The 25,905-nt window shown below is 57.7% G+C and overlaps 1 protein-coding gene across 5 annotated transcripts; it reads left to right on the top strand.

Annotated features, from left to right (window-relative positions):
* SRC (SRC proto-oncogene, non-receptor tyrosine kinase) lies at positions 1-25,905 on the top strand. Of its 5 annotated transcripts, none has more exons than XM_085078888.1 (14): positions 107-239; positions 12,784-12,858; positions 16,147-16,396; positions 16,626-16,725; positions 17,180-17,197; positions 20,494-20,592; positions 21,349-21,452; positions 22,517-22,666; positions 22,919-23,074; positions 23,237-23,416; positions 23,497-23,573; positions 23,934-24,087; positions 24,231-24,362; positions 24,705-25,905. In XM_085078888.1, exons 3-14 carry the CDS (start codon positions 16,156-16,158, stop codon positions 24,911-24,913), a joined length of 1,620 nt encoding a protein of 539 aa, XP_084935014.1. In that variant the 5' UTR covers positions 107-239; positions 12,784-12,858; positions 16,147-16,155; the 3' UTR covers positions 24,914-25,905. The 5 variants fall into 5 exon arrangements, with proteins under 5 accessions (XP_084935017.1, XP_084935014.1, XP_084935013.1 ...); XM_085078887.1 differs by having other exon boundaries at positions 16,147-16,402; XM_085078891.1 differs by lacking the exon at positions 12,784-12,858 and having other exon boundaries at positions 1-239.

Below are 25,905 nucleotides of genomic sequence, written 5' to 3'. Positions count from 1 at the left end.
CGCCCCGCAGAAGGGGTGAGCGGGGGCGGGCGAGGCACCAGCGCGCCGGGGCCGCGGCGCTGCGCGATGCTGCTGCCGGCGGCGCAGCCCTGAGCCCGGCCCGGTGCGGGGCGGTGCGGGCACCGAGCGCGGCGGCGGCGGCGGGGGGCGGCGGCCGCGCCCCCGGCGCGGAGACAAAGCCGGGGCCGAGCGCTGGAGGCGAGCGGCGGGGGCGGCCCCGCTGCGCGGACAGGCGGGAGGTGAGTGGCGGCGGCGGGGGCTGTCCTGCCGTGGGGCAGGCGGGGGGTCCCACGGTCCGGCAGTGGGGTCCGGCGCGGGGTGCTCGGGGTCCGGCACTGGATCCGGCGGGAGATGCCCGGGGTCCGGCCGTGGGGTCCGACGGGGGATGTCCGCAGTGGGGACCAGCGGGGCGGCGGGGGGATGCCCGCAGTGGGATGCCCGCAGAGGAGTCCGGCGGGTCGGCGGGGAAATGCCCGCGGTGGCGCGAGCTGGTTGTGGGTCCGATCGGGGATGCTGGCAGTTTGGCAAGGAGGCGGTGGGTCCGGCCGAGGATGCCCAGGCTGCCGTGGGGCAGCTGTGGGTCCGGCGGCGTGGGATACCCGCAGCCCGTAGATCTGGCTGCAGGTCCCCACAAGGATGCTGGCGGTCTGGCGCCGGGTGTCGGTGGGGCGGCCGTGGGTCCAGCGGGATGCACATGGTCTGGTGGGTCAGCCGTGGGTCCGGCTGGGGGTGTCACTGCCTGGCGGGGCAGAGCTGGGGACGCGGGGGTCCGGCGGGGCGGCCCCGCCTGCCTGCAACTCCCCTTTGTTGTGCTCAGGGGCTGTGGGGGACCCCCGGGAGCGCAGGGCGGGGACAGCCGGGCTGTATGTAGGCCAGGACATGAAATATTCATCGCCCCCCTGCTTTGATGTCTCGTGATCCGCTTCCCTTGTCGTGTTTGTTCACCGGTGATTCTGGGGCCAGTGTCCAGCCCTGGTGGACCTGGCAAGTCGTGTCTCTCTCCGTGTCCCTCTCTGTGCCCCTCTCTGTGTCCCTCTCTGTGCCTCTTGCTGTGCCTGGCTGGCTCAGCTGCTCTGGGGCTGCAGAGCTCCGGCTTCTCTGATTTAAGACTTCATCCAGTCGGGAAGTTACCCATCGCAGCCTGGGCGATCCAACCCCAATGTGTGGCTGCAAGTGGTGGCAGTGGTGTGTCCCCACTGTCACAGTCCTCAGTGCCATGGAAGAGCATCGTCGCTTTTGCACTGAGCCACACTGGGGTCAGGATGAGTATTTATCCTGCTCACTGCCCAGACAGGCTGTGCTGCATCCTGGTGCCACTCGGCATGGATGCAGGAGGCAACCTGCAGGGATGAGGCCACTGCACAGGGCTGTGTGCATGGGGACAGGTGTGGTAGGGGGCTGACATCTTGTGGCACTGATCCTGGCATGGTCCTCTCTGGTGCTGGACATCATCTCAGGGAGCTGTGCAGCCTCCTATGGGACCTGCTGGACTGAGTGGGGATCTGCTGTATCTCCCTGTGTTTTCCTGGCCTTGCACAGTGCAATCTTCCCCAGCCCTTCCTCACCCTGGTGGCTGCTGTGGTATGCCAGGGCTCAGCCCTGGACTTGGTGCCAGGAGGTGACTGTGGTCCTGGTCCTGGTCCCAGAGATGCTGAGCAGCAGTAAAGGTTGTAGGTGACAGGGATCACGTTGTGCTGCCCTGTGTGTGCCATGGCCCATCCTCCTGGCTCCCCAGAAGTGATGCAGTGGAAGGAACATAATGTGACTGCTCCATGCAGCCAGGGGGATCCCTCAAGACAGGTTCTACTGCCCTGTGGCATTAGCAGCTGGGGACAGTGGAGGGTGCAGAGCACAGGGGTCCTTGAGGTGAGCTCCTGCCTGTGCAGCAGGGACAGGAACAGGACAGCCCATATCCAGCAGCGCTCTATGAAACTGCACGAAGGTGGCAACAAAAGACTTGACTTTTCTTTCTCCTGCCCAGCTGATGCTGCCAGAGGAGGAGATGCTGGGGGTCTTTGTTGCTCTCCTGTCAGCCGAGGAGATACCCACTGCCAGCAGTTACCGGTGCAAGAACCGAGTCGTGACAAACCTTCCCAAGACCCAGCCATTAATGATGGGAACCCATTTGTTCCTGCCAGGCTTGGAGACCCCCCTCAGAATGCAGTGATTCAACATGTGCTCAGGCCCCCCATGCAGCAGGTGTTGGTCAGACCATCACAGGGCTGTCCAGGAAGGCGTGAGGAAGGGAGTATGCAGGAAGATGTCAGCAATCTTGCACTTTAAAGCAATATCCTTTCTGTTATTTGCGCTGTGGGGCTGCTCCTGACACCTTTGCCATAGAGGTTGATCCTGGCTTACCTGTGTTCAGCAATCAGCTTCAGCTGCTCTGGATCCAGCCAGAGCAAAACCTTGGCGCTCAGTGTCTGAGCTGAGGCTCGTGTGCTGGCTCCCCGGGGAGCTGTGTCTCTGTAATCATTAGCCAGTTAATGCTTATTTATCAGGAAAGAGCACCTTTACTTGGGAGATCGAGGGTCAATTCTCACTTCCAAGCTTTGACCTGGGAGCAGTAGGGCAGGGGCTCTTCCAAACACCTCCTGGCTCTGCCAAAACAACCCAAGACAGGGTTATTTATGGGCTGCGCAGCAGCAGGGAAGGGAAGTCCAATGTTCCCTGTCTCGATCGTTAGTGGCCTTGCAGTGCTCCCTGTGTGATGGAGATGCCCTAATGATAGCTCTGCCCTTTAATGACTTTGTGCCAGAGTGATGGAAAATCGTGGAGGTTCTGCGGGGAGGCAGGAAGAGCCATCCCAGCCCCTGGCTGGTGGGCTGGGGGATGAGACAAGGAGAGCACTGTGGTGACTGACCAACCTGGAGGCTCTGCTGCAGAGACAAGAGGGTCCTTTTCTGCCTCGGTGGCATGGAGGGCACATCAGCAATCCTGAGGCAGGGATGGCCTTTAGTAGCATGGGCAGCTCCTGCGAAGCAGCATCGTTTCACTGGACTCACTGAGGTGATGAGGGGATGGACCACGGGGCTCCCATGCCTCTGAAATCCCATCTGCCTCTCCCTGCTACTGGTGTGGGACCCGCCTGGCCTTTGAAGTCATCACAGAGCTAAACTCTTATCTAATGAGACCTGAAGGGCTTGGTCCACAACCTCTCATTTAAACAACCATCAAATGCCTGTAAGGTCTTGAAAGAGAAGAGGTAGGAGAAAGAAAAGAGCCTGTGCCTCCTCCCAGTGTGTCTAAGGGCGGGGGGAACCCACGAGCATCCCTGGGACAAAGCACTGGACTCCTGGCATGGCTGTGGGAAATTGGAAAGCCTATCTGAAGCGCTATTGTTTCCTGTACTGTCTATTTTGCAGCTCGGTTTCCAACTTGTTTCTTTATCTCTTGGAACAATTTCCCATCTGCGCTCACTTCCGCAGTGCTCCACATCTCTCTCTGAAGCCTGCCTGGAGATGTGTCCAGCCTGCATCCCATCGGAAACGGCCTTGTCACACAGCAGCACGTCCCTGCACTGCTCCCTGCAGAAGGGAGCCCTTTAATCCCATGCCTGGAGAGCAGCTCGGACCTCTGGATGGAAATATCCATCCATGCATAGCTGTTCCTGGGACAGGAGCACGGGTTGTCACTGTTTCCAGTCCGAGCTCCTCTTCCCAACTGCCTGTAGCTGTGGGTGGTGCAGTCCAGCTCCCTGGGGCTCATGTCTTGCCGAAGTTTCCACCCATCAGCAAAAAACATGCTGTGTGTCACGGGGCTGTTTTAAAGCCTTTGGTTCCTCATCGCTGAAACGGGCAGCAAACTGGGAGATAGTCCAGAATATCAAAGAATCACGGGGTGGTTTGGGTTGGAAGGGACCTTAAAGCTCATCTAGTTCCAGCTGCCCTGATCATCTCTGTCCAGACTTGCCTAGAGTGTGCTTAGGACAGGCACCCAGGCCCCCAGCTCAGTCCCAGGCTGGCACAGTGACCTCGGCCCTGGCTGTGTTGGGAGCTGGTGCTGCCATGCACATGGCCCTGCACATGCACTTAGCAAAGAAAACCCTGAAACAGATTTCAGGAACAAATGTGGTTTGAACCTGGGCCAGGAACCAGGACCTGCAAATCTGCGTTTTGCACTGACTTCCCTTCAGGCTATGGATCTGCTGGCTTCTCTTGCTGAGGAGCAGGGAGGGGTTTTCTAGGGCTGGGGGCTGGCTGGGCTGCCGGGGGCATCAGCCGCTGGGCAAGGTGGAGCTGGTCATTGATTTTAACTCAGCCCTTGAAAAACTCTGCCCGAACCCCTTGACTCCAGGTAGTCTCAGTGGAGATGCAGCATCTGAAATATCCATAGGCTGGTGGGTGGGGTTGGTGGGCTTGTCTGGAGGAATGTGGGGAACAGAACTGCCTGGGTGTTTAAGGCAAAAAAATAAGAAATGGGGCCCGTGTGTAGCGAGTCTGCCCTCACCTCACAGCCATGGGCCCCACGCCAGGAGGGCACTGGGATGGCTTTGGGGTCTGCAGCCAAGGGCAACATGTGACACAGGGACATTTGTGACCTAGGCTGTGCTGTGGTTCTTTCCCTGTGCTGCAAGATTCAGAGGTTGGCCCTGAGTTTCCCAGCCCATGCTTGACCTGTTGTGGTCTCACTCCTGTGGCTGTGAGTTTTTGGCTAGCCCTGAGCCCCCTGTGCTGAGGAGGGATGGATGGATGGATGGATGGATGGATGGATGGATGGATGGATAAAAACCTGACTGCATGCTTAGCTTCCGCCCAGCATGGCTGTTCCCATCCTTCCCAACCATGCTTGGCAACCTTGGCCACCAAAAATCTGGGCAATGAGGGTAGAAGCCTGTTGCTGCATTGCCCCATCCACCATGGGCGAGGTAACAAGTCCAGTCTGTCCTGAGCAATGTGTCCCACTTCCCATGCTGCACCCCAGTTTGGGGGTAGCATGACAGGGTCAGGTCAGTGCTAAATTGATCCTAAAAATGTCTCACCTTGGGGCACCCTGTAGCAGTAATTTGGGGTTGGAGATGTAGCGCTGTGTCAGGGTTTCACTTCTCCACCTTGCTTTCCCACTGTATTCCTCAGTTTCCCCCAGGAGCACCTGAAAAGCTGCTGTTGGAGGTCGGTGAGGTTTCACACGGAATGTGTGCCTCAGTTTCCCCCTCTCCCAGTCCCAGCTACACTGCCCTACCCCATGCACGAGCCATGGGTAAAGCCTCCCCTTAGGCAGGGTAAATAGAATCTGATCTCCAGGAAGCACAGCCACCCTCCTCATCCTCAGCTGCCAGCTGCTGCCAGTCCTGGCAGCCATGGGGTCAGGCAGTGCTGTCCTGGGCTTCGGATGTTCCTGGTGGAAGCATGTGCTTGCTGACTTATGCAAAAATGTCTCCACGAAAAGGCTGTTGGAGTCACTCCCTGCTCAGACAGGCCCTTTCCTTCCCCTGTCCATCAGGCAAGTGCTGGTGGGGCCTTGCTGTGCTGGGAAAGGGGTTGGGAATCCTTGGCACAGCTGAGGGGGACCTTCCAGTGAGCAGCCTGATGCACCAGGCAGGGAAGGTGACATGAGATCAGGAAGGGTGCAGACATAGCTGCAAAAGTCACTGTGACCAGGATGACTTCCATGCTCCAGCACCATGAACAGTTGGGTTTGGAAGTGTGTGGTGTGGGAAGGCTCAGGGTGCTGGGAGCAGTGTGTGTGGCTGGGGCTGGGCAAGGAGGGCAGCTGCCTGCCCACCTGGCTGCCTGCAGAGGTGCAGGTGTGTGGGGGTGTGTGTTCACACTCATCTGAGCCCTCTGGGTGCTCTGGGGACAGGCACAGCTCTCGTGCTCTCGTGCCCTCACGGTGAGCTGTGCAGGAGGCTCTGTGAGCTGCAGGTGATGGGAAGCAGAGGAGACGCCCTTCATGCCTTTGTCCCTGCATCCCTTCCTCCTGCCCCCGTGGGATGAGCAGCACAAGTGAGAGCTGGAGAGATGCCATGGGAGGCTGCAAGGTCCTGGTGTCACTGGTCACATCCACCTCGCCCATAGCCCATCTCTGTTCCCCACCACCACTGCAGCGAGCGGTGCCAGAGGTGTGCAGAGCCAGTCTCTCCACTCCAGGAGTGACAGGGATAAAAGACACCAGCTCAGCATTTTTCTTTGTTTTTCATCTGCTCGGGCTGTTGATAGTGAGCACCGTCTGGGGCTGCACCTCCCAGCTGGATCCTCTCTGGCAATGAGTATCGTGCTCACCGCAGGAGCAGCTGGCAATCCAGTGCAGCTTTTGGGGCTTGGAAATGCTTTTGGGGGCTGCCTGATCTCCGATTGCCCCTCAAGACCCTCCCTGGTTGCTTCCTCTGACGCATCCTGAGCGATGCTTTGTTTTGGTGGTGCAGATGGGAGTGGCTGTGGGGACCAGCATCTCTCAGGGCTCTGTTGCCAACGGTGTCCAGCCTCTCCTCGGTGTTCCAAGGCCAGAGGCACAGTCCCATGCTGTGATCACTGCTGTGGGACCTGCTCCTGGTCCCATCCTTGCCCACAGAGGTGAAAGCAGGAGTCAGGTGTGCATTGCTGGAGGCTGATCCCGATCACCCAGCCCTGACCTGCAGCTGTACGTAGCATGTGTGCATTAGGGCTGGTGGCCCCATGGTTCCCCAGAGAAGGAGGTTTGTGTTGGGGATTTGCCCCAGAGTCCCAAAGCAACCCAGGAAAATAATCACTATAAATTTGCTTTGTGGGATCCTGCTTATTTATTTGAAAATGCTGAGGGGTCTGCAAAGTGGGAAGTGTTAGAAATCTGTGACAGAAGAGCCTTGGCCTCTGCTTGCCTTGTCTTTCATCCCCTCCCATTGCAGTGAACCCCAGCATGTGTCCTGCCAAGTCCCCCTGGCTCCAGCTTGGAGAGGGGCCATTCCCAGCTCCATGGGTTGGTGTCAAGGGTTCACATACCCACATACCCTTCCCACATTTTCCCTTTATTTCCCCGTGGATGTTTCAGTTCCTGCTCCATGTCAGGAGGGCTGCTGGGGAGGTTTCCTGCCACGGGGGTCCTGCAGGACCCCTCAGCAGGGCTGGTGGGGCTGTAGCTCTGGTCCTGGAGGGCCGATGCAGCTCCTTGCCTGGCTGGACTGGATGGGCTGGTTTCTCTGAGAGTGGAAATGTTTTAGCAGTGACGCCAGCGTGGCCAGGGGTGGTTGTAACTTGCTCAGATCTGGAGCTTTTCTGCCTCCTGCGTTCCTTGCCCCTTTCCTCCCCCTGCCCTGGAGATTTGCCGCCTGCCTGCACTGCCGTCTCGCCCGGGTCAGAATGGGTGTGGCAGCCCTGGAGCCATGGCAGACGCAGGTGGCACCACTGTTGTGTCCGGATCTGAGCCACCCGTGAGTCACATTAGCTTCCTGCTGCCACCTGCCCCTTCCCCAGGAGCCGGGCAGGGCACGGAGTGGGCTGGGTGGGCACAGCCATCCCCGGAGAGCACCCGGGGTTGATGTTCACTTCCAGAAAGCAGAAGGAAACCACATTTCCTGGAGCCTGAGGCTGCCTGTGCTGGGAGAGGCACTGCAGAAATGGGGAACAGAAATCACCCCTCCTCCTCCAGGGGCCAGCTCGTGTCGCCAGGTCACCATCACCCCCTCCAGAGGGGCTGGTCCCTCTTGCTGGTGCTTTGCCTGGAGGAGGATGGGAACAGCACTGATGTGATGGGCCATGGGAAGCTGGAGAATTAGGTGGCAGGCAGTGGGAGCTCAGAGGTGCCAGCGTGCCCAGGGGCTAATGTTAAAAGGGCACATTTTGAGGAGTGCTGAGCCAGAAGGCTGTTTTGGGGAAGCATTGCTCCATGGCTCCAGGCAGTCCTGGTGGCCAAAAGCTCCAGCTCCTAGTGCCATTCCAGCTCAACATCAGAGTTTCCCTGCCCAGCATTGTCTCTTCCCAGCCCCACGGGCACTCCTGCCCTTGGAAACATTTCCTTTCAGTTTCCTTCTCCTGGACTTGGCAGGAGAGCCGTGCCCTCATCACCTGTCTGGGAGAAGCCAGCTTCAGGTTAACACAGGCCAAAGGCTTTGTGTGCCTTGGAAAGCATGTGCTGGAGCTGGTTGGGCAATTCCTGGCTTTGGCTGGTGTCCTGATGCTGGAAGTGCAGGCTTGAGTCAGGCTGGGAGGCACTGAGAGGCATCCCTGCTCTAACCCAGAGCAGCACCAGCGGTCAGCCTTCACAGCACCCAGCCAGCTTTGAGCATCTCCTGCTGGGGATCTCACCACCACTCCAGCCTCTGTCCCTGTGCTGGACCACCGTCAGGGTGAGAAAGCTTTGTTTTCCCTTCTCTAATTGTCAGATGTCCTTCCAGTGCAGAAAGGATGCACCCAGATGCTGACAGATCCTAAGACATTGCCCTGTCAGTCCCCAGGCCTGCTGCAGTGCAGTGATGGTGATGTGACAAGGTGTGGCAATGGCCACCTTCCCTTCTCACATCTCTCAGTGGAGAAAAGGCGTAAAACTGAGTGCTCAGCTCAGCTCCAGCAAGCACAACTTGCAGCACATTCCGCTTCCTCCGTTCAGCCGCTTGCATTGTTCCAGGGAGATAAGGCTTGTGGCTTTCTCCTGCCAGCCTTATGCAAGATGGTGCTTGGGGGTGCCCAGTGTCAGGATGCCTCTGCCCTTGCCTGGTTTTGGGGTGCTGTAGGGAGTAAGAGTGGCATAACCTGCAGCTCTGTGTGGCCACTGGTGTTGGCAGAGCCACTGCCCATCAGCCCAGCAAGCCAAAATCTGCCTGTGGATGGGCTGATCCTGCAATGGCAGGGAGAGCTCAGCCTCCCTGCATGCTCCCAGTGTGCATGTTTGGAGTTTCCCAATTTTCTTGGCCACATGAACATCCAGAATGTGTTTGTGTGCTTCTCAAAGGTTTGTTTTGGTCTTTTAAACTCCCTGTTTTGACATATCTTTTCGGAGGCGTTTTGCATCGCTCCTGACCGTGACTCTCCCCCATGCTTAGGGGGAGTAAATTTGGATGGTTGATCTAATTATCCTTTCCCCTTTTGTGACGCACTGGCCTCTGCTGTCCTGGGCTGTGGAGCTTTAATTAAGATGGTTTTAATTTTAACGGGAGTTGACAGGGTCAGATAGGAGGGGTTGGGACTTATATCTGTGGGAAGTGTGTAGCTGGGCCCCCGCACAGCAGCTGCACTGCCCTCCCAACTCCAGCCATTCCTTCATCTGGAAGAGCTCTCCATCAGCTGGGGGGATGGCTGCAGTGCTTTGGCCCAGGTGCCTTCAACATGACATTCCTGGGTGAAGCAGAGATCCCAAACAGGCACTGGGGACACCTTCCTGTGCCTTCTCCTGTCCCCAGACTGGAGCTGAGAGATGAAGTGAGCATCTCTGCATTGCTCCTCCTGCTTTAGGAATCAGTGCAGGTGAGAAATGAGTGTCCTTGTGGAGGAGAAGGGTTGGAGGCACAGCCCAGATGTATCAGCCAGGCAGGAAGAGGGTCTGCATCATCACACCCCATTTGTGGGGCTGGGGGAGCAGCTCCCCCTTTTCACAGCCCCTGTAACTCATTGCAGGGAGGCTGCTCCCAGCTTGGCAGAGACAAGCCTGTGTTACTTGTCTTGTACTGAGCAAAGCCTGATGGCATGGGACACGGGACAAGAATTGCTTTTTCCATAGGGGACACAGTGACTGGCTGTATTTGGGTGGCAGAGGGGATGGTGGGCTGAGCTGGGCAGCAAGGCTGTCCCCAGAGCACCAGGGGCTGTGCTGCTGCTCGCTGACCCCCAGCTGTGATGCTTGCCGTGGGAAAGGGCAAAACTGGGAGCATCCCCTGGGACAGAGGGGGAAACTGTTGTGCGAGCATATCCGGGGCTGTGTGTCCTACCAAAATGTGGGGAGGGAGCAGAGAGCCATGCGGGGAAGGGGACAGGGTGCCACCTTAAGGTGACTGAAAGACCACCTCGATGTGGTTACAGCCGCAGTGACCAAGCTGGGACTTCACCCGCAGCACTGACCCCAGTCTCTGGGGCAACATTGCTGCCACTTCGTGCCACCCGTGCAGGGGGACAGGGGGATGGCAGAGTGCTCTTTGGCTGCCTCCAACCTGAGACCTCTGGTTTGATGGCTCCCCTTGCAGGCAGCTCCCATCGGTCGTGCACAGATCTGCCCCGGCTGGCCCCTGGTCCTGCTGGGAAGGTGTTGGTTGTGTGCCAAGGGGATGGAGGGGCTGGGTGTGTTTGGGACCGCTGGTCTGTGCCTCCCCCTGTCCCCGGTGCTGGCTGCCATGGGCTGGGTGCCGCCAGGCTGCTTTGTCTCGCCCGCTGTCCCGCACGCTTCATTTTTCAGTCTGGTGTGAGACAGTTGCCGTGATTAATCTCACCGGGGCTCTGCGAGCTGAGGGCACGGCTCAGCTCGCCTCCCTCCATCACCGGGTGGATGCTGGTGCTCCCAGCCCCTCGCACACCTCATCCGCAGTCCTGCCTGCCGGCAGTGCCGCTCAGCACCCCCCGGCTCCGGAGCAGCCCCAAGGACAGCGCCTGTTTTGCCAGAGATGCTTCCCTCCCCAAGGCTCGGTGTCTGGTGTTGGGCCCCAGCCTGTCGCGGCATTTCCCAAGGTTTCTGCCTCTGCTGTGTTTTGTCTGCTCCCAATCAGTGTCTTTTGTTAGTGTCTTTGCAAAGACGATAAGATCTCTTCCCCTCACCGCCAGCCCGCTGTCAGCCTGCCCGTTCCACGGCCATTGTATCCTTGAGCGATCCAGGCGCAGCGCGGAGCAGCCGGAGCGGGACTCGCCGGGGAGCTGCCTGTTCCCCTCGCTGTCGCCTTTGCGAGAGCAGCTCTCCACGGGGAGGTAGGGCAGGGGATGGAGTGTTTTTCTCCCACCCAACTTGTCAATTAATATCTGGGGGCAGACAGCCTGGAGCGCGGGTGTTGGAGGCGTGGGGATGCTGGGAAGTCCAGGTGGCATTTCCAGCGCCGGCAGCGGAGCGCGGGGGTGCCGCTCTCTCGCGTGCCGTGATCTGATCCGAGCTGAGTTGTGCAGCCGAGTGTGCTTCATTTTTAATTGCTTTTGGAGAGGGGAGGGCGGGGTTGGCCTCTCCTTGCTGCGGCCTCTGCCCCGGGCAGGTTGCATGGCTGAGCCCAGCCCTGGCACCCTCCTCTCTGCCTAGGGAGGAATGGGGCACCGGGAGGACTCCAAATGCAGAGCCAGCAGCACACGGAGGTAGGTGACAGTGGCAGCGCTGGCCAGTTGTCTGGGCCTGGCTATGGCTGTGCCAGTGGTACGCTGCTGAGGATGGCAGTCACACTGCCAAGGGAGCAGTAGGGCAATACCGGGCTATGCCAGATGTGCCAGGGAGTGCCAAGCTGCTGCCACAGCAGCCACCTTCAGCCACCGAACAGCCAAATCTGTCAGCGTGAGGTTGCTAGTGCACCCATCCCCCCAGGGACCTGCCCCTTCCCCATCAGAGGACCTGGCATCTCGCTGCTCCGGCGTGTGGTTGACCCCAGGCTGAGACATATTTGGATTTTCCTCGTGGCTTTTTTCACCCCTTTTGGTCTAATCATGATTGTGGCCTCGCAGCATGAGCCCGTGTCACAGCAGGCGCGGGTGGCAGGGACACGGGCACCACGTGTGTACACGGCGCAGCTTTATTTGTATGTGCTGCAGCCTGGAGTTGGGGCTGCAGCTTCCCCCCTCCATCCTGCTGTGCAATCATTGCCAGCCAGTATTTGTCAAGTACAAATTACTAACTATTCAACGTCTTAAAGAGCTGTCAGTCAGCTCCCACTCATTATCCTAATCAAATGCACTAAAAATAGTGACAAAACTTATTAGCGGGGGGGAAGGGGAGGCCATGAAAACAAACCTGCGGTGGGGCACGGCCCCTGCATGCAGACACTGGGACGTTCCCCTTGGATGAGGTGTGAAAGCCGGGATGTTCTTCTTGGATGAGGTGTGAAACCTGGGCTCCAGCTGGGACGGGAGCCTGCTGGGATACTGCTTGGGGCGGTGAAGTGGGGTCTGAATCCCTTCTAGCAGGAGCCCCTCGGAGGTGGCTGAAGCCTCTGCCCAGCACTGGGTGAGCAGGGCTGGTTAGAGAGAGCATTTCCTTTCTGTAAGAGAAGAGGGAGCAGTTCCTGCAGGGTCTGGGGCTCGGAAAGGGTGGCTGGTGAGGGACTGCCCTGGCTCTGCGGGGCTATGTCCTGCTCTGCTTTCCATCTGACCCTCTGTGCCAAGCCACTGCTGCTAAGTGTCCCCTGGTCATGCACACTTGTGACAGAGAACCGTCCTTTAAAAAAAAATTAGCTAAAATATGCTTTTGTGGATGAGTCAGGGCTTGAGCAGCACAGGTTGGTCGCATACCTTGTGCATGGTTTGTGCTGTAGCATTTGTCTCTGCTGTTGGGGATGGAGCAGATGATTCATCTCAGGGGACAAGGTCTCTCTAGTTGGTGGCCGACCATCCCTACCACAGGTCGTGGCTGTCCGGAGATGGAGCAACAGAGCTGGAAATGCTGGTGTGTCTGGAGGAACTGGCTTTGCTTTTGCCCTGAAAAATCCCTTGGTGGGCTGGGGGTGTCTGTGCTCCCCTTCCACTCTGGGACATCGCTCGGGGCGCCTCCAGCCGCCTCCTCTCCCATCCCCAGTGGGTTTGATGAAGTGGAGCAGAGAATCGTCCCCTCTTCACACATGAGAGATCAGAGCGAGCGGGCGTGATCGCAGGGGTGGCGAGGAGGAGGAGGAGGATGAAGGCAGCCCTGGGCACTGGACCGTGGCGTGGGGGGAGCTGGTGTCGGGGCTGCCGTGGGTGCTGACCCTCCCTCTCCTCGCAGGCTGCAGCGGGAGCTGAGCTGAGTTCGCCGGCGGTCCCTCCCCACCCCGCGGCGAGGCTGTAGCCGAAAGCACCGGTAAGACATCGCCGATGGCCCGGCCAGGGGGGACAATGCTGCTGAACCTTCCAGGGGGCTCAGAGCTGTAGCACCGGGTGCTCTGCCACAGCCCTGGAGCGTCCCGGCCGGGCTGGGGGCTGCATGCAGGTGCAGGAGGCACAGCCCTGGAGCATCCCGGCCGGGCTGGGGGCTGGCTGCAGGTGCAGGAGGCACAGCCCTCCCGGTGTGTTCCCCGCGGCGTGGCCAGCCCGGGCGGCGGAGCTGAGGCCTCGCAACTCGTGCCGGTGGTGGTTGGTGATGTGCCGCTGGCGCTGCCCCCGGAGCGGAAAGCAGGGAGTTCCTGCAGGCTGCGACGTGCCCGGGGTGCTAATCCCCGCCGCAGGAAAGCTGCCTGTCCGCCGCCTCGCATCGCTCGGAGCCGAGCACAGGCGATGCTGGCCGTGCTCCAGCCCTCTGCACAAGCCTTGCGAGGAGGAGAGGGGCAGTCCTGCTGAAAACCAAGGTTCTGGCCGGGATGGGGAGCAATGCTGAGCCCCCCCGTCCCAGCATTATCAGCTGTGAAAAGCATGGGAGCAGGGAAATATCCTGCTGGGCATCAGCCAGGCTGCCCTGGCTGGATGTTGGTGGTGCTGAGCATCCCTGCAGCCTGCTGCGTGTAGAAATGCTGTATTTATTAGACATAAATTTATTAGACATATACATAGCATAGCTGCTGGCAATGGGTATTTTTTGCAGTCTGGCTGCTGTGATGCTGTCCCACAGCTCCCAGTGATAATGCTGGGCTGTGCTGGGAGCCACCACACGGGGTGGGTGGGTTCATCTGCCTCCTTCTGTGCCCTTTGACTCTGGGGGGGTTTCACTGATGGCTCTGCCAGAGGCAGGGGGGTCTCTCCGTGGTGCCTCCCGAGGGCCTGAGTGCACAGCACATTCCTGCTGTCATTAATCACTCCTTTGCCAGGCTCTTACACAACCCTGTGTTCTCCCAGGGGAATCTGCACCCTTTCCTTGCTGGCTGTCAAGGGAATGTGGGGGCTGCAAGGGATTTCTCAGGCTCCTCTCCTCCCTGGGGACAGGTGGAGAACCACAGGGCTAAAGCCACGTGGTAGTGTTGGCTGAGTTACCTGGGACTCAGAGTGGGGATGGTGTGAGGCTGCCAGTGCCTCTGGGCACAGTTTGGGGTTGCCAGCCTGCCTTTTGCACTGGTCAGATTGAAGTCAGAGTGTGCAGGTATTTAGATGCAAAGCAACAGGACAGTTTGGAGTGGGACTCACTGCTCTGCAGCCCCTTCCCCAGAGGGCTGTGGACTCATGCCTCTTCCTCCTCCTCCTCCTCCTCCTCCTCCTCCACCTTTGGCTCTTCCACTCTCCCTTCTTTGTGCTCTGCTCCTTGCCAATCTCTGGGCATATTGACTATTTTATACCCTGATTTTCTCAGCACACTGATGAATAATTTTCTGATCCAGGCTCTGAAAATGCGCTTGGGGGACACTTGTGTCCCAGAAGTGCTGCTAAATCCACCACCCTGGCTGGGGTGTTTTTCTGCCTAGGGAAGTGCTGCTTCCAGGGGAAACTCTGAGCAGCTCTACTCTTGCTCACGGTCCCGTGGGGAGTCACAAGCCACACGGTCACAGCCCCAACATGCCCTCACTTTTCTCCCTGCACTGCCACTGGCATCCCAGGAGCACCAGTGAGTGCCAAAGCCCCGGGCAGAGGTGAGCAAGGGGCTGGCTGGGGACAGGGAGGTGGGGGCTCCTTGTCATCACTCCTAAGGTCCTGCTCTCCCCTGCAGTTGTGCTTCCTCTGCAACAAGCTTTTAAAGTGCATTTATTTACGGGACATTCTCCTTCCCCCTGTGTGCAGGATCTGCCTCTGGATTGCCAGTAGTGACCATTTGCAAGTCCAAAGTTTTTATTTGACCCTTATTTGCTTTGAGAGCCCCAAAGCCTGGCACAGATATGGGTGGGCTGAGTTCTGTGGCAGATAGAGGCATGGTCCCTCCTCATCACCTGCATCCACTGGAGGTAGGACAGCTCTTCTGCACACTGGAGTGGCTGCTGGAGTCATACCCAGCCCAAAAAGATTGCTTTATTACATTTCCCAAACCCTGGCAGGATCTGAGCCTGCCGGCTTGGGTCACGCAAGGACACTGCTGGTCCTCCAGCAGTGTGGGAGCTGGAAAAGAGAAGATGGAAATTGTGTCTTTTGGGAAATAAGCTCTGATTGTCAGGCAAAGCCCTCGCTGTGGGAGGGGAGCCGAGGGGGACACAGAGCAGAGCTGGTGCCTGGCACCCCTCATCTTTCCCACAGCAGGAGCTGAGGGCTCTGCCCCACTGGCACTGGGGCTGTGCAGGCTGCTGGGGCTGCCCGTGGCTCTGGGGGGCTCAGCCTGAGCTTCTCTCCAAAGCTGGGCTAGCAAAGCCCTCTGTTGGATGAGGCTGAGCCCTCACAAAGCCTCACAGGTGGCTGTGTCCAGCTCTGCACCCCATGGGCAGCAGCTGCCTCCTCTGCTGCTTGCCTGCTTGTGTTCTCTTATCAGAGATACTCTCCTCCCTGGTTGTCTCCACCTCCTTTTTCCCTCCTGCCATGCATGATCTAGCCTAAATATTTCCTTCCATAGCTTCAGGACACTGCTGGGTATCCTGCCATCTTTGGAGACTGCAAATAATTCCCTGCCTTCATTTATGTCATTACCTTGAAGGTATTTATAGAGTGTGGTCTTGAGTGGAAAGGAAGGCTATATATAAACTATTTGACTATATATAAAGGAGAGATCCCTTGGTCCTTAGCTGCAAACTGCCTGAAACTGCTCCTGGTTTAAACTTTTATCCTGTTTGCTGCATGTTTCGGACTTCAAAGGTCCATCTTCAGTACTTAAATCCCCATCCTGGTAGAAATTCTCATGTAGGAGGAAATATCTGGATGTGACTGAGCTATGTCCCATGGCAGATGCCTGGCCCCAGAGCTGCCACAGTCTCTGCACGGGTCCAGGCTCCATGCTCAGCATCCTTGCTCTTTACTCCCACAGCTCAGTGTGCTTCCCTTTGCTCCCAGAGCTTGTCCTGGCAGTTTTGCTGGCTGCTGTGGCCACACAGGAGGTGTCTTGTGTTAATGAGGGGCGATGGTATCCCAGGGCAAGGGCAGGATGGCCAGACTGCCCAGCAGCTGCTGCTTGAACAGACTCCAGAGGTTGTTTCGTTTCCTGGTGGGCAAGCATCTGTCACTCCAGCCCTGGGAAACAACTTCTTATTAACAATAATAATTATAATAATAATAACAGAAGCCCTCTGTATGTCTGTGTCTCTTCCAGCCCGGGACCATGGGGAGCAGCAAGAGCAAACCCAAAGACCCCAGCCAGCGCCGGCGCAGCCTGGAGCCCACCGAGAACACCCACCATGGGGGTTACCCAGCCTCGCAGACACCCAGCAAGGCAGCTGCTCCCGATGCCCACCGCACCCCCAGCCGCTCCTTTGGGACCATGGCTGCTGAATCCAAGCTCTTTGGAGGCTTCAACACCTCTGACACTGTCACCTCGCCACAGCGTGCCGGGGCGCTGGCTGGTCCGTGTGGGTTGGGGCTCAGCAGGGTGGGGAGGGTCTCTGTGGGGTCTTTGTGGGTTTGGGTCTGGCTTCTTGGGGTCTCGGGCTTTTGAGGGTCTCTGGGCTTGGGGGAGAAGCAGATCTGTGTGTTCTGGGCTGGTGGGAGGGGAGGGTCCCTGGGGAGAGGCACCCAGCACTGTTCCATGGCCTCAGCCCTGGCTGTGCCCCTCCTGAGTGCTCTTTGTCACAGGCGGAGTCACCACCTTCGTAGCCCTCTACGACTACGAGTCCCGGACTGAAACAGACTTGTCCTTCAAGAAGGGAGAGCGCCTGCAAATCGTCAACAACACGTGAGTGTTCCTGTCCCTGCAGCCAAGCCCACGTGTGAGCTGTCACCTCTGTCCCTCCTGCGGAACCCCCAGCCCAGCCCGGCAGGACCAGCTCTCCCAGGGTTGGGCGCTCAGAGAGATGTGCCAAAATGCACACGGACACAGTGACTTTTGCAAGGACACTGACACTGGAAGCAGTCATTTGCCTGCTTCCTCATCCTCCTGGCCCTGCTGCTGGTCACTGTAGCCTCACAGCCTTGTCACCAAGCCACGTCCTCTGCTTGCTAGCTATTCTGTGCCCTCTAATGCAGAGTCACATCCCCACCAGTCCTGTCCCCATCCATGCTGAGCTCCCTTTCATTTGCCTGGACACATCCCTTAGCTATGTGGGTGCTTTCCCCTGTGCTTTGTATGCTGCCTCTGCTCTCAGCTTCTCTCTTGACTCTTCTTTCTCTCCCTCCATGCTGTCATTTAGGAGAAAAGTGGATGTCAGGTGGGTATTGCACATTCTTACTGTTATTATAAATGACCTAAATGATCAAAGGCTGTCTGCTGCCCACATCAGGGCAGGTTGGAAGGAGCAGGGCTGGGAGGAAGTGGTTTCCAGATGGTTTTGTGGTTGGTTGCATTTGTCCTCCCTGAGTGACCGGAACAGAGCAGGGAGTCCCTTCCCATGCTGGGGAACTGTTCTGTCCAGAGCTGTGTCTGCACCTGGGAGCTCTGAACCCATCCCCTTTCCTTGTCCATGCCTGGCTCCTCTCTGCACTCTCTTTCCACTTGGCTCTCTACTCCCCCCTGGCCTTTGAATTTTTCTTTTGCATTTTTAAATTTTGCTTTTATATTTCACGAGTGGCTCTGGTAATTCAAGTATTTCCTTATGGGTCTGAACCCCTGGTTTGCTCCTCATCCTGGTCACCACAGCACATCCATTGTGTGCAGGGCAGCATGGCCAGCTGGAAGATGCTCCCAAAAATGATCCTTTATTAAACCCGAGTGTGATCTGTGCTGACATGAGGCACACACAGTCCAGAGCCTGGCTGGCAGAGCCAATGTCCCCAGTGTCCTCAGCCACGGAGGTGCCACAGGGTCCTGAGGGTCTGCAGCTCCTGCTCCCCCTCCACTGCTGCCTTCCAACATGGGCACCCAAAACAGCTTTGCAAAGTGAAAGGGTGGAAAGATGAGGGAACACGGCAGGAGTGAGATTTCCCCTGCAATGCTCAGACAGTGTTGCACAAACATGTTTTCAATCTGATCCTTGTTGTCATTGTTCTGATGCTGTTTATTACTGGTGACTTGTTCCATCCATGAAGACTAGGATGTGCAAGACTTCGATGCTGCAGGAAGAGCCTGAATTTGGGGGTTTTGGTGGTGCTTACTTTCAGTCTCAGTGGTGTGTGAGCTCCATGCTTGGGTTCTGGTTTGGGCAAAATTAGTTCTGCCTGTGGGGGTCCAGATCAGGCCTATGTATGAGGAGTTTTTCTTTGCACCTTGTATCCATTCTGAGGTTTCCACTCTTTTTTTCCTCTACTGCTGTTTGTCAAAGGCTTGGGCAGAGGGAAGGGTCAGTCTGTGATGGGCTCTGCAGCACCCTGGGAAGCAAAAGAGCTTTTTTTGGTGATGCAGTCCTTTGGTGGAGGGTGAAGGATGTAGCTGTAGCTGCCAACCTTCCCAGTGTCTGTGTGGGTGGGATGTCCACAGGGACAGAGGTGGTGGAGGAAGCTGGGCAGTTTGTTCAGTGCTCAGGGGGTGAATCACTCTTCTCACTGACTTCCCAGAGATTCTCACACAGTCTAGGAACAGCTCAGGCTGCTGCACTTTGGGGACAGCAGCAGGCAGATGTGTGATGTCCCCTTCCTCTGGGCTCTCTGGCAGCACAGTGCCCTGGAGCTGTGGGGAGGGGACTTGGTTTCAGTTCAGGATGGGCTGGCAGGTGCTGGTCACATCAAGAGCCCATGGCCAGGGTGGATTTGCAGGGTGGCAGCAGGTTTGGGCTGCTCTGATGTGGCTAGGTTTGCTCAGGGTGGGAGGAGAAGCCTCCATATCACTCACCTCCCTGCTCTGGGTTATCCTACCAATCCTCCCAGTGCAGAAAAGCTCTTGTGATACCATTTGCAGTGGGAAGAAATCTCCTCCCAGCCAGCAGGCAACCATCTGGGATGTGGTGGGATATTTTGGGTAAGATTGTGCAGGGAATTGTTGAAATGCTTTGTTTTGATGATGATGATTATTATTTTTTTTCCCCACTGAGACATTTTTGGAATAGTTTGTTTTGCTGAATTCCCAGCTTGTAGCCTTGCAGCCCAAGCTGGAATAAAGCCACAAGTCAAAAGCTGGGCATTTTTGAAGCAGATGTTTACTCTGTGAAAGATCCTGTGGGAAAGGAGCCCAACCAGCCTCCTGTCCCCTTCAGAGCCACCTCAGTAAAGGTGACTGGGGCAACAGCCCTGGCTGAGGAGCACAAGCTGCCTGCCATGAGTTGTGCTGGGGCTGGAAGAAGCTAAAATGTCATCCAGGGCTGCTGTGAAGCTGGTCCAGGGACAGAGCCCAGCTCTGTGGGTGGAAGGAGATGCCTGAAAGGTCCCCACTATCCCCAGCCACAGTAACACCACTTTGGAGAGTTGGGGGCTGTGTCTGGATTATCCTGGTGCTTTGAAGCATCCCTGGTTTAGCTGGGAAAAGCAGAGGTCACAAGCAACTGGTGAGTCTGTAGCAAGGATGGAGGTTTACACATCTGCAGGGTCAGGGATGGGTCTGGATGTGGTCTGGTGAGCCTTGTAGTGGTGACTGAGGTTATTGGTGTTTTTCTGTAGCATGTCTGAGGAGGTTGTCCTGCCAAGTTCTTGTATCCTTACGGTGCTGTTCCCACGAATCTGCAGTTTTCCTGTAGCCTCGTCTCCCTTGTGGTCAGGATGAATTCAGTGACTGTCTTTGATGGGCAAGAAGATGCAGGTGGTGGGAGGAAAATCCCTGCTGTCTGCAGGAAGGGGAAGCCACCTCCTGCCGTCCTCTTGTTTTTATCTATTTGTTGTCCTTTCCAGCCCCATCGTCCGGAGAGGAAAGGAGGCAGAGCTCCCTCCAGCTCCCCATGCCTGGGGCCCCTGTGCCCGGGGCAGGAGGGATGGATGGTGGCTCAGCCCCAGGTTTTTAGGGACAAGGAGCCACACTCCTGGCTGTGCAGGCACAGCCCTGGCTGGGGCAGCAGGAGGCTCACAGTCAGGGCTTCAGCCTTGTCCTGGGGCTGTGAATGGGCCATCCAGGCTGGACACTGGATCCCACTGCATCCAGGCTGGACACCACAGCTGGGCAGGGCTCAGCCCCTGCCCAAACCTCAGCCCTGTCCTGCTGCTTTTCTGCAGCCTGTGTTTAACTAACTCCCTTGGGTTTTCTTGGTCCCTTTATTATTCGCTGCCACCATTCTGTCGCTTCTCCCCCTTTCCTGTCCCTCCCCTTGCCTGCTGCTCCCTGCTGGAGGATCCCCAGTGCCTCACAGCCTCCAGCCAGATCCCCTTCCCATTCAGGTGATTCTTGCTGGCTGCCCTGCCTGATTTAGGTTTAAAGCATTCTGTATGTGGATGGGCAGCTCCAGTCATGAGAGCTCATCCAAACGGAGGCACGGGCAGCAGGAGCACTCCTGGCTGGGGTCTGGCTGTGGGGCTGGGAGCTGTGTGGCTGCACCCCTTCCTGGTGGGGCTCTCTGCTGGTTCATCCTCCCCCGGTGCCTGGGGGCGGGTGAGGGGCTGGCCGGGGGGCTCCTGGCTTCACACTGAGTGTGTTTTGGTTCTCTTGCAGGGAAGGTGACTGGTGGCTGGCTCATTCCCTCACTACAGGACAGACGGGCTACATCCCCAGTAACTATGTCGCGCCCTCAGACTCCATCCAGGCTGAAGAGTAATTGCCATCTTTTAGACAGTTTACAGACAAGCAATAGCAAATGCACCCCGAGAGCTCCCCCTCCCTCCATCCCTGCCCCACTCCTGGGCAAAGCCTCCAAGCCCTCTGGGTTTTTTCTTTTTGTTATTTTCCCCCTTTGAATGTGCAAACCAGCCTTTCTTTAAGACTGTAAGTGCAGTGCTGCAGCGTGCTTGCGTGGTGGAGGGGTGAGCGGTGGCATAGCAGGGCTGTGGATGCTTTTGGTCTGTTTTGTTTTTCTGGGGAAGGAAAAGCTCCAGGGAGATCTCATTGCAGCCTTCCAGAACTTAAAGAGGGTTCTGAAAAAGAGAGTGACTTTTTACACAGGCAGAGAGGCCTGTGAAAGGACAATGGGGGATGTTTTTAAACTAAAAGAGGAGAGATTTAGATTAGATATGACAAAAAAATTCTTCACTCAGTGGGTGGTGAGACCCTGGCACAGGTTGCCCAGAGAAGCTGTGGCTGCCCCATCCCTGGAAGTGTTGAAGTTTGGATGGGGCTTTGAGCAACTTGGTCTAGTTGAAGGTGTGGCAGGAAGGTTCCAACCCCTGTGGCAGGGGAGCAATGCCCAGCTCAGGCTGTACAGTGCCATGGCACACCCGCAGGTGCCAGAGCCTGGAGCCACAGCCCCTGCCCTCCCAAACCTGCAGTGAGTGGGCCAGGGCTCAGCCCCCTGCTTGGGCAGGCAGTGGAGGGGGCAGTGCCAGGTGCTGAGCCCCTGCCTTGCTCCTGCAGGTGGTATTTTGGGAAGATCACTCGTCGGGAGTCCGAGCGGCTGCTGCTCAACCCTGAAAACCCCCGAGGGACCTTCCTGGTCCGGGAGAGTGAGACCACAAAAGGTGAGCAGGGCTGGGGTGGCTGGCCTGGGGGAGACCCTCTCTGGGGGGTGTGGGGGTACCCTGAGTCCCCTCAGACTCTTGTGCTGGTGCTGGTCTCCAGGGAGCCAATGTTGATGTGGCCATCACATCACAAGTGCCATGTCTGTGCCAAATGCACTGTTACCCCACCAAGCCTGTGGGCTGGAAGCCAGGAGTCTCACCAACTCTGGCTACACCAGCAGGCAGGATGGTCTCTTTTCCTGGTTTTTTTAATTGGTTTGTTTGATTAGGTTTTTGTACACCCCCAAATGGGTGTATTTTTGGTTTTCCCCTGGTCCCTGTATAGTGGCAAAATGTTGAACTTGTGCTTCCTGGGCAGCCAGGCTGAGGGAGTGATGAACTTCAGTCCTTCTTTCAAGTCTGGCAACTCTTTATACTTGTTTCGTGTCTCTGGAAAGAGCAAGTTGTGATCTTTGAGTTTTGACTGCCTGAGGATGATGTTTCTTACCTGGTTTAGTTTGGCTCCAAATGCACCTTTGAGAAAAGCCCCTTGATGCTCCTTTCTAGTTTCATGCCTTGAACTTACCACTATTATTTTATTCTGGTGGAAGCAGCTCCTTCAAGCAGCAGCATAAATCTTCCTCTCTGCTGTCTATGGCCCCAACAACACCACGTTGTTCTCATGTGGGCAGAGCAGACCCAAGCTCCTGAAGCAATGCCCATGTTGGGATTTGTGGAGGAGGGAATTTGTCCCACCAGCTCCTTGGCTCCTCTCTGAGATGCTGAGGGGTTGTTGGTCAGCAGCTCCCCCAGCCTCGCTCTGCCTGCTTCTCTCCCCTTGTTAGCACATCATGTAGGATGGCTGGTGGCAGAGCTGCTGTGCAAGCAGGGGGCAGCTTGTTGTGATGGTGTGGCATGGCTGTAGCCAGGGGTACATGCCTGGTACTGCTCCTCATCCTCTGCTTTTGAGTGAAAGCAGCACCTCCATGCCCAGTCCTGCCTCCCCCATGCCCACCCACAGTGGGACCCCATGGGAAGCACCTATCCCTGGCACATCTCACTCAGCCCCTCTGTCCTGCCCGCAGGTGCCTATTGCCTCTCTGTGTCTGACTTTGACAATGCCAAGGGGCTCAACGTGAAGCACTACAAGATCCGCAAGCTGGACAGCGGCGGCTTCTACATCACCTCCCGCACCCAGTTCAACAGCCTGCAGCAGCTGGTGGCCTACTACTCCAGTGGGTAGCCACACAGGGTCCCCTTGGGGTTAGGGTGGCACCCCGGGTGTTGTGCTCCTCCTCACTGCAGGGATGATGCTGCTGGGCTGGGGGACACCAAACCAGTTGTGTGGGACCCTGGTGGAAAGCTCAGCCCCAAAGGGTGAGGGTTTGAATTTGGGTCCCTGAGGTGTTGGTGGGGAAGGTGGGGGTAAAGACATCATGTGCTTAAATGCCCCTGTGTCACCCTGCTGTTGTCCCTTCCTGTGCCAGAACACGCTGATGGCTTGTGCCACCGTCTCACCAATGTCTGCCCCACATCCAAGCCCCAGACCCAAGGCCTTGCCAAGGATGCCTGGGAAATCCCCCGGGAATCGCTGCGGCTGGAGGTCAAGCTGGGACAGGGCTGCTTCGGAGAGGTGTGGATGGGTAAGGACCATTCCCACCCTGATGTCCCCTCTGTGTCACCAACTGCATCCTGTCGCCAGCCATCTGTAGATGCCTGGAGCCTGTGGTGGGGTGGGGGAGCAGGGGAGGGACGTGGCCCCCTGCCCTCTACGTGTGTCCTGAGCAGCATGTCCTGTGCCACAGGAACCTGGAATGGCACCACCCGGGTGGCCATCAAGACTCTGAAGCCTGGCACCATGTCCCCAGAGGCCTTCCTGCAGGAAGCCCAGGTCATGAAGAAGCTCCGGCATGAGAAGCTGGTTCAGCTCTATGCTGTGGTGTCAGAGGAGCCCATTTACATTGTCACCGAGTACATGAGCAAGGGTGAGCATGGGAGGGACACCGAGGGGGCATCTGAGGGACTCTGCTCCTATGGATTGCTCTGACCTCTGTCTTTCTCACAGGAAGCCTCCTGGACTTCCTGAAGGGTGAGATGGGCAAGTACCTGCGGCTACCCCAGCTTGTGGATATGGCTGCTCAGGTGGGTTTGCACATCCCTGGGCCTCCCACATTCCTTGTGAGGGCACTGGCTCCCTGAGCCCCTCACTGGGCTGTGGTGGCTGTCACTGGTCAGGCAGTGGGGTGCTCTGCAGCCTCTCCCAGGCAGGTGCCAGTGTTTGGTCTCAGCCCACAGCTGAGTTGCACTCTGGGACCATAGTTTTGCCCATTCCCATTGCTGCCAGCAAACCCAAGTCTGCGCGGCATTTCTTGAGCAACTGGTTTTTCCCACACCCCAGCTGGGTCCTGCTGAAGAGCTGTTCCCCTCAGTGGTGCCGGGCTCTCCCTGGGGACCCTTGTGTCACCCTGTCAGCTGCAGTGCCTCACTTGCTGGTCCCCACAGATTGCATCTGGCATGGCCTACGTGGAGAGGATGAACTACGTCCACCGGGACCTGCGGGCAGCCAACATCCTGGTGGGGGAGAACCTGGTGTGCAAAGTGGCTGACTTTGGCTTGGCACGACTCATCGAGGACAATGAGTACACGGCTCGGCAAGGTGTGTGCCTGGGGCTGCCAGGGCAGGTGGCACCAGAGCAATGGCCACTGGTCACCACAGTGTCTGCTGTGCCTGGAGCCAGCATGTGGCTCAGGTTGCACAGGGGTCCTGGAGGCACTCCCTCACCCTGCCTCTCCATCCAGGTGCAAAGTTCCCCATCAAGTGGACAGCCCCCGAGGCGGCTTTGTACGGCAGGTTTACCATCAAGTCAGACGTCTGGTCCTTTGGCATCCTCCTGACTGAGCTGACCACCAAGGGCAGAGTGCCATACCCAGGTGAGGGCTGGCAATTGCTGGCAGAGGCCCTTTCCCCATTGTGGTGCCCAACACCAGCTGTCCACGCGCAGCACTTGCCCCTGAGCTGCCCTTCCCAGGTTGGATCCTGCCCCACTGGGGTGAGCAGATATTGGCCAGGATGCAGTGCCCCAGGCACCCTGTCCCACTCTAGTCCCTGAGCAAGGTGACAGGGACAAGGGCTGCTGGGGTGGGGGTCCCTCTCTCTCTGGGTCACTGGGATTGTCCCTAAGGCACGTCCCAGCACAATACCCTTGGTGTCCCTCCTGGGACAGGCACAGTGCAGGATCTGATCAATGCTGTGTCTCCTCTGGCTGCACGCAGGGATGGTGAACCGGGAGGTGCTGGACCAGGTGGAGCGGGGATACCGCATGCCCTGCCCGCCCGAGTGCCCCGAGTCCCTGCACGACCTCATGTGCCAGTGCTGGCGGAAGGACCCGGAGGAGAGACCCACCTTCGAGTACCTGCAGGCTTTCCTGGAGGACTACTTCACCTCGACAGAGCCCCAGTACCAGCCTGGAGAGAACCTATAGACACGGGGCTCCTCCTGGCACCAGGGACACTGCTGTCCTCACTGCGGGGCACCGAGGGCTGGCCTCCCCACCGAGGGGCTGTGTTTGTGGAGCAGCCCTGGAGCAGGACAGGGCATTATCTCCGGATGCAGCCAGGGGAGGTGCTGGGTTCCCCCATCGCTCATTAAGACTTCTGGCCCGTGTTTAATGAAGCGGCGCCGTGCTGCTGGCAAGAGGAGCCTGTGGGCACCAACAGCCAGCTCAGGAGGGCAAGCAGAGCATCTCCTGCCAAGAGACTTGGGTTTTGAGAGACTTTTTCCCCCCACAGCTCTGGGGTGAGCTGGGAGGAATTGGGGGACAGCATCACTGCACCTCAGACACACAGTCCCAGTCTCCTGCACCCCCTTTCTAAATCAGCACAAATGTCCCTGCCCCTTCACCCTCCCCACCATCTCCCCCTTGGCTCCGGTTCTCCCGAGGATGCTGGCAGAGATGTTTTGCCACAAGGGTGACACAATCCCTGGCTGGCTTGAATGGGGTGATGTGCCAGGGTGGTGGTGGTGGCATGGGAGGACAGCAGAACTCTGGTGGTCCCTCTGGCCTCACCATGACCTTAACAGCTGGTGGGTCCTGGGACCCTGTAATGTGACTGCTCCAGGCTCTGGTGACTGACACTGTGCCATAGGAGCACCCGGGCATGGTCAAATCTCCCAGCTATGTCTGTTCCCCCAGGGGACACATCTTGCCTCTCCCAGGAGCAGGACTGGGGATGCCAGCAGAGCCCTCACCCTGCTGCGCTTTCTCCCACCACGTGCTCCAGGTCTTCCAGCCAAAACCTTGGGAAGGACCCCCCAGCCACCCTCCCCAGCTCTGCCACAGCTTTCCCACCAGCAGAGTCTCCTGGGCTGGCCCTGCCACCAAATCCAGTGCCACTGTGGTGTGCTTGGGTCTGTGGCCCATGTAGCTGTTCTGGGTGTGGGAATGTTTTGGAGGAAGTATTCAACTTTCACAGA

The sequence above is a fragment of the Lichenostomus cassidix genome, chromosome 20 (genome assembly GCF_008360975.1).
Source record: "Lichenostomus cassidix isolate B80296 chromosome 20, HeHo_3.0, whole genome shotgun sequence".
NCBI classification, from domain to species: domain Eukaryota; kingdom Metazoa; phylum Chordata; class Aves; order Passeriformes; family Meliphagidae; genus Lichenostomus; species Lichenostomus cassidix.
The sequence above is the reverse complement of the archived record's forward strand: the minus strand, read 5'-3'. Positions and strand labels throughout refer to the sequence as shown.

Excerpts from the sequence above, each read along its gene's own strand:
- SRC (XM_085078887.1), top strand. The coding sequence starts at position 16,156 with ATGGGGAGCAGCAAGAGCAAACCCAAAGACCCCAGCCAGCGCCGGCGC. Across the intron at positions 16,403-16,625 it reads CGGGGCGCTGGCTGGTCCGT|GCGGAGTCACCACCTTCGTA; the intron begins GTGGGTTGGGGC and ends TCTTTGTCACAG. Across the intron at positions 24,363-24,704 it reads GGGCAGAGTGCCATACCCAG|GGATGGTGAACCGGGAGGTG; the intron begins GTGAGGGCTGGC and ends GGCTGCACGCAG.